The sequence below is a fragment of the Convolutriloba macropyga genome, chromosome 13 (genome assembly GCF_964194025.1).
Source record: "Convolutriloba macropyga chromosome 13, txConMacr16.3, whole genome shotgun sequence".
NCBI lineage: Eukaryota > Metazoa > Xenacoelomorpha > Acoela > Convolutidae > Convolutriloba > Convolutriloba macropyga.
This window is the reverse complement of record NC_134480.1, coordinates 27,999,289-28,014,258: the sequence shown is the minus strand read 5'-3', so window position 1 is coordinate 28,014,258 and position 14,970 is coordinate 27,999,289. Positions and strand designations below refer to the sequence as shown.

The 14,970-nt window shown below is 37.8% G+C and overlaps 1 protein-coding gene across 1 annotated transcript; it reads right to left on the bottom strand.

Annotated features, from left to right (window-relative positions):
- Window positions 1–1,139: 1,139 nt before the first annotated feature.
- On the bottom strand, window positions 1,140–14,323 carry LOC142351854 (MORN repeat-containing protein 4 homolog). The gene is made up of 2 exons (XM_075404085.1): window positions 14,008–14,323; window positions 1,140–1,652 (listed from the first exon to the last, which is right to left on the bottom strand). Exons 1-2 carry the CDS (start codon window positions 14,266–14,268, stop codon window positions 1,410–1,412), a joined length of 504 nt encoding a protein of 167 aa, XP_075260200.1. The 5' UTR covers window positions 14,269–14,323; the 3' UTR covers window positions 1,140–1,409.
- Window positions 14,324–14,970: the final 647 nt, after the last annotated feature.

Here is a 14,970-nt window from a genome sequence, read left to right as displayed (position 1 = left end):
AATAAATACAACTGAACAAAATTCTGCGCTGTTTGATGTCTGGCTGAGCTGCAAATTTATGAAATTTAGTTTAATTGGCAAGGTATATAAATGCAGTTTATCAAAAAAAATTATTTGCTTTGGGCAATAAAAAAATTTCCATGGATGTAACGTCAAATCTTGTTGAGTAATTAATAATTCAAATAAATTGATCAATTTTCTCATATTTTAATCAAATAAATAAACATTTGCTCACACGGCAAATATTAATTTAAAACCACAGAAGCTGACTTCCGACTTAAAAAACAAATGTAATATTTATAGCCTGGTCATGGCCGACAATTTGCAAAAAACACGAGCAAACCTGACCACTTTTTGGTTAAGATTTTTCAAATGAAATTTAATACAAATACAATTATCCCGCAGAAATACTCATATAGTTTAATCAAAGAGGCTCTATATGGTTTTGACAATATTTTCCTCACATAATGTTCGACCGCACTCATCCACGTGTTTGATTTAAAGAGGAGATAGAAAAATTTCAAAAAATAACATTTTTGAATGTTTTCGATGTACGAAAAATTTTGCATTGAACTCAAGGCACTAAAGTAATTAAATAGTTCCGCTTTATTGGGCTGATTAGATGTGCCAGTAACGAGACTGCGAGACAGAGAAACAACAAAATCACATAACAAAAACAAACATTGATTACGACCAAAACTCAATGTCTGTTTCTTCTAAACAACGTCAAAATATCATTGCATAAACTCCTAAAATACTCCGAAAATTAAAATGAAAATTTTTGTTAAAAATGTAGAGAAAATTTTTTTGTTTCTCGGCCAATGCAGTTCTTCGTAAATCAACTTTTATTTCTGTATTTGGAAACGCATGCAGCCAGTTCTCAGGAAATTTTTTGAAATTAGTTATTTCATATGGTACTGAGTATCTGATAACTATCTAGTACGACTGATTAGATAAATCTGACAAGATTCGTATTAAATTGTACTAAAAGTGGACCTTTTAGTAAGAATTAGTACGAATCTTGGAAGATAACTATTCTGCAATGTCTGGGGTCAATTTATCATGATACTATACGGATCAGTCTTGGGGATTCTGCCGCTTCAACACTGATCGCTAAATACTTTTCATTGTCAAAGTACTTCACTTAAAGTTTTCAATTCCAAATTTGAGAACTTTCTTCCACACGCTTTCCGTTAAATTGAACGAAAAACTTTTAATATTGAAAAGAAATTCTTCTATACACTAACACAGCAGAATGGATTTTGCTGAATCCTATTTACTGGAAAAAGCATAATAATATGGCATCTTTCACGAAAGTAGTTGAGCTCAAAAGCGTATGATACGAGTGATATGTAATAAGTCTGAGTTTTCTCAATTCTGATTAAAGAGCAATTCAGGATGATTCTCTTTCATTTCACTGCTACGATTGCCGAAGCCGCGTTTGCAACTTGAACTGCTTTGATGACCATATCACGTGCATTCTTCCTCGCGATCATCCGAGATCCATCGAAGAGACCCTCGCATGTTGGAGTACCGTGGGTTCCATCTGGGAATGTCATGATTCCCAGGCCAGTCATCTCACCATTTCTGAATTCTCCCTCGTAGCGGAGTCCATCGCAACGAATGCATCGTCCTACGCCGTCCAACTTGCCCTGAAACAATATTTTGAAAAAACACACAATGCAAACAATGCGCTTAGGGTACCTTTGTTGAAAGCTGTTTATACATGATCTAAATCTATGAGTTTAAGGGAAAAGACCCAAAAATGTCAAAACAGCTGCGTGTGTGTACGTGGTAAAAACTCAAAAGAGCTCATAAGAATCACGGAAATTTGTCTAAAAGACTACAGTCACAGTTTTTAGTAGATTTTATCAGATTTTCAGCGGAAAAAAAGTTAACACATTACATTGGACTAGAAAATTGTTTTAAATATCTATGGTATTTGATGCGAGAGAGATAATAATAATAAATGATTGAGATAAGAGAAAAAACGACTCTAATCCGATGCAATTTGGATGCCTAGATTCATTTAAACAAATAGTATCTGGTTAATCCACAGCAGAGAGTGAAAACTGCAGACAGTTACTCAACTTTCTCACAAATCTCCAGCAGGGCTCCTCAGGGATCATTATTTGCTGTGTTTTTGTTATCCGTGTGCATAAATGACCTAGCTGATCAACTTATTAATAACACTTTTCTTTATGCCGATGATACGAAAATAATAGGAGAGATTTCAGAACAGGATGCGTTTCGGTTATATTTTAACAGAGCTATTGAATCGTCTGGCTGAACCAAACTAAATTTCAACGTTTACAAATTGAGCATTCTCGAGTTTTCATACAAAAAAAACACATGATTCTTCCGCAGAGTTATTTGCAAAAGTCATTGCTATGAGAAACGAAAAATAAATTAAAGACATTGGATGAATTTTAACGTCCAGCAGGTCTTGCATTTTCCGCCTCGATATGACCATAAAGAAGAAATTCAGAAATTGAAACATCTAAGAAAAGTAATACCCCCACCACATGAGAAACTGTCAAACACACATTGGTGAAAACGTATACAATCTCTGCGGTTTTTAATGCTCCAAATGTCTGGAACCCATTACCTCAATATCTTCAACGCTTGGAAAGACAACAAAGATGATGTTTAAATTGGATAAATTTCCATTCAGTTTTGGGTGACAGTATTATGTTGAAAGCCTCATTCTAAACTGCCTAGTGCCAGTCAGTTATTTTTTAGTTCTTAACAACCCAATTCTGCTTAACAGGGTGATACTGGTTTTAATTTCATGAATGCCTCTGACCACTGGTCAACAGCTTTTGTTTTTGCAAAAACCAGATCATGTGAATAGCTTTTTACTGAAGCCATAAAAACTTTTCGGAAACGTTTCGAAGATAATTACTTTAACAGAGTAGCTCAATTCAGTATTTATACATATCAAATAAACAGTCTTTCTAGCTATTCACCACACAAAAATCGTTGTCAGTTTCGAAGATAAATGGAAAACGTCTTGGAAGGGGAAGCCGTGAAAAGATTCAAATATAAAAGTTACCCTCAGGATAGAAAATCTTCAAGAACCTCTATTTTTTTGAAACTTGATTTTTGCCTAGTCTGGGGACAAGCCAGCTGGCTGTAACTATGTTTGGTTGAACTGATTTTTATTGTTATTATTGTTATTAATAAAATTATCATTAATATTATTATTACTAATTTCAATAATATTATTAATATTATTTTTTTTATTATTAAAATTATTATTATTAATACTATTATTATTATTATTATTATTATTATTATTATTATTATTATTATTATTATTATTATTATTATTATTATTATTATTATTATTATTATTATTATTATTATCATTATTAATATTATGTGAACCCGAAGGTCGGGATACTAGCAAGGGGCGTATTGGAGATAGAACGCTTTGATTCGGGTTTTCAATTACCTTCTGGATTGGTTCTACTACGCTAATCGTTGAGGAAAAGGATAGAATAAATCTATCTATAATAATATTACTATTGTTATTGTGGCGAGGAAGAATAGTAATCTCCAGAAGCGGTGTCTTCCGCTGGAGTTGCTTGAGCAGCAATACGGTTGATGCGATTCACTCTATATGAATGTCTAATTCTTATAGAAAAAGACGGTGTTAAACGCCTGCATTAATGCCAAAAACTTCACTGTTGCACAGAAAGCTTCCGTTCAGCTGAGCTAAAGTGCCACTTGCTTAACATACCGGCAATGTATCGGTGTAATCAACCAATCTAATTTAACACAGGATTCCACTTAGAATGCATTTAATTGTATAACAAATAGTTTAATCAGTGTTTATAGATAAGATGCATAACTCTTATAGATAATAATAATATTTATATGTCTCAGAGTTGATATGTAGATAATAAGTCTTTGTTAAGATGAGTTCTGATTCCAGCTGGTTGGTTACACTCCCCCCGGGGAGGAACAAAATTGTGATCACATAATGTTGTTTAGTTTTTGGAAGTCTTTGGTTGCAGGATCTGAGATCTCCTCTTGGGTATGTTATATCGGTGGAGATACGTAGGTGCTTGATGATGCGCTGCGGACCGCGTGTATCGGTGACTTGGCTGTCTGCTCCATTTGGAGTGGCTCTGTGGTCTTCTTCGTCATATCAGTGACCGCGCTTGGTCCGTATGCCTTATGCTCCGGTCGGAGAAGCTTTGTTGAGTTCTCCACGTCTTTAGAAGATTGGAGGACATTGTCCTGGTCCATTTGGATTTGCTTTTCAAGTGAACTTTTGTTGTTTTTGTTGGTTTTGGGAGGAGCTGGCGTGATTGTGTTTATGTTTGCTTCTGCTGAGGGAACCGTATTACTTTGTAAAGGGTCTATTGTTGTGTGCGCCTGTGTGTTTGGCCATGAGGTTCGCTCCGGTGTGTTGAGAAAGATTATTTTCGGAGGTGGAGTTATTTTTTTGGCTGCTTGGATTTTCGTTACGGCTTTGTCAATCCTTTTAGTCGATTTTGTGGAGGTGATGGTTGGTGCGTGCGGTTGAGGTGTTGGACTACCTTCTGAAGTGACCGTAAATACGTTTGGGTCGGCTGATGCAATGATGTGTAATGGCGTTGCCAACGGTGAGTCTGGTGTGATGTCGTGAATGGAGGTGTTTGCATTTTCTTCTCTATAGTGGATGAATCCAGGTGGAGTAGTGGTCGGTTTGTTTGCGGGGTTCTTCTTAATAAAGGATTCTCTAACTTAGTTTAACGCGGCTTGTTTTACTTTTTGGTCAAAAACATAATTTGTGATTCGGCGATTATGTTGGCCTGTGTTGCCCCTGTTTGGTCTTTTGAGTTGTTGTTTGGCCTTGACTGCTGTCCTGGTTTTTCATTACTGTCTACTTTATGGGGTTTTTCTCTTGACGGGGCGTTGCTGCGCTGTTTGATTGGTCGCTGCAAGTTTCTCAACTTTTTCATGGCTCTAATTGGGGTTCGGTGGACTCTTTGCTGGTTGTTGAGCGCCGCTTGCTTGTCTTCTTCCAAACAAATTTTGCGATGTGTTTTTTTTATTCCGTTTATGTTCGACGGCAATTTTACATGTTACCGTGTGAATTAGGAGAGGCTTAGTTTCTGTGACTACGGCTGAATCCTTTTTACGAATGACCGTTTTTTCTTAGTGGTGTGTCGATTGTTATTGTGTGTGGTGAGTAATTTGTGATTGTTCCATCTGGAATTGTATAACATTGTGGTGGAAATGTGGGGCGCTGTTCTTTCGCTTTTCGTGCTAAGGATTTGTGTGTTAAGTTGTGTTTATTTTGTATGTACTCTGCGGCCTTGTCACCTCCTGGAGAGTTCTTCATTCGACAGGACGTTCTTTTTGAGTAGCTTCTTGTCTGAACAACTGTTAATTAGTTTCTTGTATGATAAGTTTTTATGTGATGGTTTTATAACATTGTTGGAGATCGGAGTGTTTGGCTTTCTGCTGAAGTGGGCTTCGACCAGTTTTGTGTTCGTTTTGGAGTAAGGAATTGATCTTATGTTTTCCATAATGATAGCTAGTTTCTCACTTAGGGTTTTGTTTGACCATTTTGGTTCCAGGTCGAAGACTGCTGAGCGGCGTTTGATTGTTTGGATTAATTGTTCTACCATGCCAGTGCCTCGGTAGTCTCCGGATAGAGCCAATATCAGTTCTATGTTCTTGTTTTTGCCAAATATTTTGAATTCCAGAGCCGTAAATGCCTCGGGTTGGTCGCATCTTATCGATCTTGGTATACCGTGTACCTTGCAGTAGCTTTCATTGTAATCTATTGCGGTTTTTGTGTCACAGTTTTTGTATGTTTCCGCGTGGGGTTATTTAGATAAGCAATCTACTATGACTAGTATGTAATGTGATAGGACGTTATTTCTGAACGAAAAGGTCCTGCAAAATCCATTTGAGCTTCTTCATTTGGTTCCGAGAGAGGACGGGTACGGTGCTAAGATTTTTGCTTGGATTGAGTGGCTTGAGTTTTTTTTACCTGTTTCAATGAAGCGTCTGCAGCCTTGGGCTTGGGCCGCTATATCGGAATGAATGTGTGGGTAACACACCAAATTTGCTAATGCAAGCAATCCGGCCTGGCTGGGATGCTCAAGGTGGATTGTGTCCAGAACCATTGTTTAAAGTTTGTTGGGATGACCAGTTTATCATCAAATAGTAAAAAAATTTGTCGTTGTAACTGACAGGTCCCTTCTAATTCTATAATAGAGTGAATTAATTGTCATGAGTTTAACCCAGATCTGCGCTTTAACAAAGTCGATGATTGGTGTAACGTCTATTTTGGAGGCTAGCGCCAAAAATTTTTCTTTGATTGCTCTGTTGAGATTTTCTCTGTAATCAGGAGTTTTAGTGTCGTCGTGGGCTTTGAATAGATTTTGTTGTTTGTCCAGGTCTAACACGGAGAGGCCCTTACCGTTATTGCTTGATAGCTCTGTTTCCGTTGATAGGGAACAAATTGAATTCAATAGAATGGGTTAATTCTCCATTTGGGGATTCGGTATTCTATTTTTTGCTCTAAATCTTTTCCTAATGGGGATTTCATGGGTATCTTTGTGTGGGTAAGAGCGTGTTGTGATATTTACAGGTTTAGAATTGTGAATGTAATTTGATTTGGAATAATTTGTGTTAAAGGAATGGAACTTATTAGTGAGTGTTGAGAGGCGAAAAGCGTGTTTTGATTTTGTGTATGCGTGTTTAGTATTGGTGACGTCATGCTTAGTGTCGTTTCTTTTATTCGCCTTATTGTGGCTTGCTCCATTTGGAGCTAAATTATTGCCTATTAATGCGTTTTTAAAATCGTTTACTGTACTAATAACAAAGTTTGTGTCTCTGTCCGAAGGGGGAATTGGTGATCCATGTAGATTGTGGCTAAGGTAGTCTGCGAATATCATGTTTTTGCCTGGGATATGTTCTACTCTAAAGTTAAATGGAAGTTGTCGGTTTGCCCCGCGTGTTAAGGGGTTTTAATAGGTTTTGTTTCCTCTATTTTTTTTCAGGGCACTCAGAAGGGCTTGATGGTCAATTTGGATCTTGAATTGGGACCCGTAAAGGTATTATTTGAAATGCTCTAGATCCCATCCTACTGCTAGAAATTCTAGTTCGTTTGTACTGTATCGTTCTTCTAAGCTTTTTAAAAAACGGCTGGCGTATGCTATTGGGTTCCAATTGGAGTTTTTGTATTATTTAAGGCATGCGCCGAGTCCTTTTTTACTGGCGTCACAGCGGACGATGTTGGGCAATTTACGTCAAATAATCTGTTTTCTGTTACTGATTTGATTGCTTCTTTCATTGTTGTAAACGATGCCGTATTGTGTTAATTCCAATTCAGTTTGTCTTGCGGTTTTAGGTTACTTTTTGAAATTAGTGGGAGGAGTGGTCCAGATAGGGTTGCTAAGTTGGGTATAAACTTTATTAAGTGATGAACGCAGCAAATGAACGATCAGAGTTGCTTTAACGTTCTTGGAATATCTAGGTTGATGATTGCATCGCTTTTGGTTGTGCGTTGAAATAATTCCATTTGAATGGATTTTAAAATCTAACCACGCTGTTTCAGTTTATGCAAATTCTGTTTGATAGTTAGATTTTCTCTGTCCAAAAGGCTTAGTACTTTGACTATTTCTGTCTCATGATGACTAAGGAATCTTTTTGTGGTTATAAGTATATCGTCGAGGAAAGCAAATTTTAATTTTAGGCTTTCTAGGGTTTTGTCTATAGTTTTTGAAATGTTGTGGACACGTCCGTTAGTCCATAGAATCCGTTGATAAAGCGGTATGTTCCAGTTGCTTTTCATCCTTTGATGCTGAAATTACAGTGTTTGTGGATGTTGTTATCTAAAAGAATTCGGCTGTATGCGTATTTGAGATCAATTTCTGAGAAATCAAATTGACCTTTGTCTTTTTTCTTTTCGGATATGTAGGATCATACTTCGTCTATTAGGTGGTCTATGCTCTGCATTTGGTATTTGTTCTTGTGGATTGTGTCGTTTAGTTTTTTGAAATCTAGGAATACTTTTGCGCTTTTGTGATGTCTAACTGTGATGATGACCGGGCTTATGAAATATTCGTCTGAACGTTTATCTAATTTTATAATTTTTTCGTCATTGATCAGTTTTTTGAGTTCTTCTTCGACCTTTCCTACTAGATGTAGGGGAACCCTCCTGCCTTTTTTTGAACAAGGGTGAAATTTTCTTTCATTGTTGGGTTGGCAATGCGGTGTTTTGATCTGCCGAGGCGTGTGCACAGTTGGGTTTTTTTTGAAGGGTCCTTTTTATGATGTTTGGTTCTGTCATAGGCTTGGTGACGTGCAAATTTTCTCACTCGAGTATCTGCTGGGTGTGAGCGTTATCCTAAGTTTCAGTTAAAATGTCACCGCCCATTATGTTTTGTGTTTTGTTCTTCACTAGGAGTACTTGGCAATTTGTTGCGTTCCATGATCCCGATTTTAGATCTATTTGGAGAACGCTCTTAACGTTGCTTTGTGAGTTTTTGAAAAATCAATATTTCTCCGCGCTGTTGTATGGGATGATCTTTGCTTCTTTTGTATTCTTGATTAGTTGTTGTGCTGAGGAGATGTTCTTGAATGATATTGGTGAGCCCGCGTCTGCCAACCAGTGTGTTGTTTCGTTATTGAATTCGGTTGCTTTCCGGAAATCCCCCGTTTTGCAGATATTGGTTGTGGAATTTCGTTCCTTGTGAAATAAAGTTGGTCGAATTGTATTTACATTCGGTCCATCTTCTGTTGACTCGTTTACGTGTAGTGCCGTCTCTGTGTCTAGGTATTTACGGCTTATGTTTTTATTTGCGTGGATGATCTCTTTCTGATTTGGTTCCGTGTCCCAGAAGAGTTTTTCTCCGATTGGAGATCAGCATGACTGCGCCATGTGGTGAGGAAGAATAGTAGTCTCCGGATGCGGTGCCTTCCGGTGGAGTTGCTTGTGCAGCAATACGGTTGATTTGATTCACTCAGTATGAACGTCTAATGCTAGAAGAAAAGGACAATGTTAAACGTCTGAGTTAATGCCAAGAAACTTCATTGTTGCACAGAGTGCTTTCCTTCATCTGAACTAACGAGTGGCGTGCTAGACATACTGGCAAAGTATCGGTATAATCAACCAGCCTTCGCTAACAAAGGTTTTCATTTGGAATGGACATATTTACAGTTGCATATAATTTAACGTCTGAGTTAATGCCAAGAAATTTCACTGTTGCACAGAGTGCTTTCGTTCATCTAAACTAACGCGTGGCGTGCTAGACATACCATTTCTTAATCAATCAAAAAATTCTGACATTGCTCTGATGATTATTTTATTTTGATTGTGAGTGTGAAATTGATTCGCTACCGTTTTTAATCCTGATAGCAACTATTTTTCCATGAAAACAAAATATCTCTAATGAAAAATGTTTCTGATTACATTTTGAGGGCGTTGTTCTTATAGAGATATTGTTTTACCCTAATATTGTAGAAAATTGGAAGAATTTAGATTGGCAAAATAAGGCTTTGAAGGTCAAGTCTCCTAAATCAAGTTGGAAATCTTTTTCAATTTTTGCGTTTTTATGGCATTTTGTTAAACTGTTTTGAGAAAATGGGTTTCTCGCATTTGTATTGTGCAACCTATTGTCCCCTATGGCCGAAACCTCATGTAATTAGTCTACTGACCGTTAGAGGAACAAATTCCAAGCCAGATTCAACTAGAGCATCGGTGTGAAGATAATCTGGGGTCTTGCTGCTCGAGGTGTTGCGCCCCGAGAGCCTCAAGTCTCTCTCTCTCTCTCAACTGTCTTTGGTGACAAGCAGAGCAAGTGTTGTCTGTATCAAACATGTAGTGCAGCCACTTTTTATCATTATAGCTCTGCGATCACGGTTGCAACACTACTTTGTGACTTTTTTTATTCTGTTACTATCACTACTTCTATTATATCTGGACCTTACACAGTATTTTCTACTAGATGGTCCACCCTTCTGTTATTAGTGCGCAGGGATCACAGAGAGTGTTCAAATCCATTACCAAATATCTTTCAGTCATACAGTGTAGCAACCAATTTGGGGCAAGCCACCTTCATTTACTAGTCTTGATTTCACTTTCGCTAACTACTTGTTGACGTATGAATCGGTTAGACCATTTTTCGCCCATTGGAGAAATTTCCATAGTGAGAGAGCAGGCAACATAACTGCAACAGACATTTTTAACAGGGTCTCACTGACAACCACGCTGCTCGCTTTTTTCCATGTAGATAATTCAAAGCTCTGCTTCAACCTCTCGCATCTCAGACTCTTGCCTGCAGTAATTTCGATCGGAATAGCAAAGACTGTTTAGATCTAGTTTGTTTAAAGTCCAAGGTGGCTTGTTCAGGACTCAAAACTCAGACTGTCCACTTTGGTTTTTTTAAAAAAAACAATAACTACCAGTTTTTTCTATATATTCTCCTTCTGGAGGAATACTTACATTAAATTTGAAGATCAGATATTATTGTGTGCCAATTTTTAAAAAATTGTTTTCTTCATACCTTAAGTGAAACAAAATTAAAATAAGATATTGTTATTTGATTTCTTTAGCTAGTTACCGTTTTGTACAGTTTTCTGTTTTGCAGTTATTCACCAGATCTAATAAAAAAATTTGATTGAACGGTTTTAATAGCTTAGAAATACCAATAAGTAACTTGGCTGATTTTGGTTTGGACTTTTCTCTAGCTGAGTTCACAGGCGGAAAAAATCTACGTCAGATAATTTCACAGTGAAATTACAATTGATCAGAACACATCAGACCAATATGGAATCTAAATCAGATTCAATAGCGCTCGGATTTTTTTCTGCAAACAAAGTGAATTTGAATCCATCTGTCTACTGTGCTTGACAATTTTTTGCGCTTGACATGTGTCAAGGTTAATATCTGATCGGACCCATCTTTTATTCATGGTACAATAAATATGCGCTCTAATTAATATTTGATCAAATTTGGGTGTCTTGATAGTCAGACCAAAGTGCTCTCGATTTGTCTTCTGGTCAAAGCCACATGCGTTCCCAACCATTTTTGATCGGACTATCTTTACCCGAAATTGTCTTCGATCATAATATTCTGCGCAGGAAGTCATCTCTTATCGGACTTAATTTCAAAGAAATTGATCAGAACGGTGCTATTAATGGGTGAGTCATTAAATATCTCAGGGTCTTGCCTGCAGTAATTTGGATCGGACTAGCAGAGAATAGTTTAAATCTAGTTTATTTTAAGCCAAAGGTGGCTTGTTTAGGACTCAAAATTCAGACTGTCCACTTTGATTTGAAAAAAAAAAACAATAACTACCAGTTTTTCCTATATATTCGCTTTCTGGAGGAATACTTACATTAAATTTGAAGATCAGATATTATTGTGTGCCAATTTTTCAAAAAATTGTTCTTCATACCTTAAATGAAACAAAATTAAAATAAGATATAGTTATTTGATTTCTTTAGCTAATTACGTTTTTTACACTTTTCTGTTTTGCAGTTATTTCTCTAGGTCTAATAAAAAATTTTAAATGAACGGTTTTAATAGCTTAGAAACACCAATAAGTAACTTGGCTGATTTTGGTTTGGATTTTTCGCTAGCTGAGTTCCCAGGCGGAAACCATCTGCGGTCAGATAAGTTCACAGAGAAATTACAATTGGTCAGAACAGTTCAGACCAATATGGAATCTAATCAGATTCAATAGCGCTCGGATTTTTTCTGCGCACAAAGTGAGCTTGAATCCATCTCTCTAGTGTGCTTGACAAACTTTTTGCGCCTGACATGTGTCCAAAGTAATATCTGATCGGACCCATCTTTTCATGGTACGATAAATATGCGCTCAAATTCAGTTCTGATCAAACTTGGCTGTCTTGATAGTCAGACCAAAGTGCTCTCGATTTGACTTCTGGTCAAAACCACATGCGTTCCAAACCGTTTTTGATCAGATTCTCATTGCCCAAAATTGTCTCAGATCAGACTATTCCGCGCATGAAGTCATCTCTTATCGGACTTAAGTTCAAAAGTATTGATCAGAACGGTGCTATTAATGGGGAGTCATTAAGTATCCATGTAATAGATAAATTCATAAAGATTGACGTTTTCGGCAATACATTCTTATGAAAGTTGAATTAAATCGGAATAAATTGCATGTGCAAAAACCTAAAGTTAAAAAAGCTGCAGCTTTTTCTATGTCATTGTTGCAAGAATATTGAACAATAGCAGAAGGTGGTCACATTAGCATGATTGACTTTCTCAATGATATGAAAAAATGCTTATACTTTCTATTCAAGGGGACCACCTCTTGTTAGATACAAGAGCTCTTGTTTCTAACCAACCGGGTCGAATGTCCTCCCTAAAATCCTCCCATTTTGATGTAAGAGTGGGGGTAATTTGTCTATGGGGGGGGGGGGGGGGTAAATTGATGTAAGAGTGTGGGGGTAATTTGTTCAGAGGGGGTGAAATGATGTAAGAGTTGGGCTGCAATGGGAGGACTTTTCAGAAATTACCCCCCCCCCCCCCTGACAGAAAATGCCATGTAAGAGTGGGCTGCAATGGGCTGCAATGGGAGGACTTTTCAGGAATTACCCCTCCTGACTGAAATTGCCATGTAAGAGAGAGTGGGCTGCAATGGGCTGGAATGGGAGGACTTTTCAGGAATTACTCCCCTGACTGAAATTGCCATGTAAGAGTGGGCTGCAATGGGAGGACTTTTCAGGAATTACCCCCCCCCCCCCACCCCCTGACTGAAATTGCCATGTAAGAGTGGGCTGCAATGGGAGGACTTTTCAGGAATTACCCCCCCCCCCCCACCCCCTGACTGAAATTGCCATGTAAGAGTGGGCTGCAATGGGAGGACTTTTCAGGAATTACCCCCTGACTGAAATTGCCATGTAAGAGTGGGCTGCAATGGTCTGCAATAGGAGGACTTTTCAGGAATTACCCCTCTTCCCCTGATTGAAATTCAGAGGAGGTAAAATGATGTAAGAGTTGGGCTGCCAAGGGGGGTAAAATGAAGTAAGAGTGAGGGGGTAATTTGTTCAGAGGGGGTAAAATGATGCAAGAGTGAGGGGGTAATTTGTCCAGAGGGGGTTAAATGATGTAAGAGTTGGGCTGCCAAGGGGGGTAAAATGGTGTAAAATTGAGGGGTAATTTGTCCAGAGGGGGTAAAATGAGGTTAGAGTTGGGCTGCCAAGGGGGTTAAAATGTTGTAAGAGTGAGGGGGTAATTTGTCCGGAGGGGGTGAAATGATGAAAGAGTTGCGCTGCCAAGGGTTTCCAAGGGGGTAAAATGGTGTTAGAGTGAGGGGGTAAAAGACAAATTAACCCCCCACTCTTACAGGTTTTTTGGTCTGCCAAGGGGGGTAAAATGGTGTAAGAGTGAGGGGGTAAAAGACAAATTACCCCCGAACTCTTACATCGTTTTACCCCCCTTGGCAGACCAAAAAAGATGTAACAGTGGGGGGGGGGAGGTAATTTGTCTTTTACCCCCTCACTCTTACACCAATTTACCCCACTTGGAAGCCCAATGCAGCCCAAAAAGACGTAAGAGTTTTGAGCTGCATTTTCCTAAAAAATCCTCCCATTGCAGCTCCACTCTTACATCATTTTGGGCGGAAAAATTCAACCCATTGCACAGCCAATAGACTTCAGAAGAGTCTCTGATTAGACCAAGTCTATGCTGTCGGTTTTGGTGGAGCTGAAAACTTTAATCAACAATTAGCAAAATTTTTCCATAGAAAATAAATGTTGAAGAAACAACTAAACAAGCCTTTTTTTCAAACCCAATTTGGTCAGTTCTCTCAGCCTGGGTTGATCTACTAATGCATATAGTTTTGAAAATTATATCAACAAAGCTTAAAAGTTGAAGCAAGTTTATGAATAGATTGCTTTCCTATGAACATATCGTGTTAACACCCAGATTCAGTTCTGCAAGGGACGAGAGACGGATGGGGGGGGGGGGTGAGAGGGGATGGATATGTAGTGAAGGAAATTAAAGAGAGAAATCTGGCTTGCCTGTTTGAACTGGCCTTGCATGACAAAATAGGGCGTCTTCAACATTCCCAAACCTTCTGGCATCCCTCGTTTGAACTGTCCCTCATAATAACAATTCTTCTTATCTTCATCAAATTGCAGTTTCCCTATTCCGTGTCTGAGCCCTTTCGAATCCCACTGACCTGTGTAGATACTGCCATCCTCGTATTTATAACTACCGTAGTTATAACTGTTACCGTGTAAAATTTCAGTAATCGCACTTTTAGCGTTCATGTTTTTCATAAATGCGTTTCAATGAACAATTTTTTGCTTGCTACGTACGTGCGTGCGAATGGATTGTTGCCTAAAGGAGAAAATGCATATACGTTAAAAATGGGAATTATAGCTTTATTTTGCGTACCTGCAGTTTTTTGCTGCGCCCACGTTAACATGCAGGAAGTAACAACAAAAAATTGCATTTAACATTGTAGGAAAGAGAAAACAGCAACGCTAAGACGAAATATTTCACGGCTTTAAGGAAAAACAACGCGGACCAAAACAATTTTTAGCCCCTGAGAGTCATAGCCGTGCTTTTAGAACAGTTGCAACTAATTAACCCTATCCAATACGAGTACTTCGTTTTTAGTTTTGCTGTATAATCATTTTTGTCTCAAAAATTGTTTCTTAACTCAGATATTTATGCGAAAATATTTATATGAAAATTTATAACTCAGATCTATTCAAAAATTTTCAATATAACTTTGAAAACATGAATCTCCGGTCAATGCTTGCAAAAAAATTCATATAGACGCAGTATTCCAGAAAATTGGGCAAATTATTAACGTAGTTTTTGAAAAATAGAACCCTAGACCACACAGGGAAAATAGGGTTTCAAAATAGCTGCATTCAAAAAATGTTCATTGACTTAATAATTTTCAGTAATTGATTTAAATGGTTATTTGTTTCGTATTTTGTATTTTAGTTGAAATGGAAAATCTATTTTAA

Excerpts from the sequence above, each read along its gene's own strand:
- LOC142351854 (XM_075404085.1), bottom strand. The coding sequence starts at position 14,268 with ATGAAAAACATGAACGCTAAAAGTGCGATTACTGAAATTTTACACGGT. Across the intron at positions 1,653-14,007 it reads TGCAAGGCCAGTTCAAACAG|GGCAAGTTGGACGGCGTAGG; the intron begins GCAAGCCAGATT and ends ATATTGTTTCAG.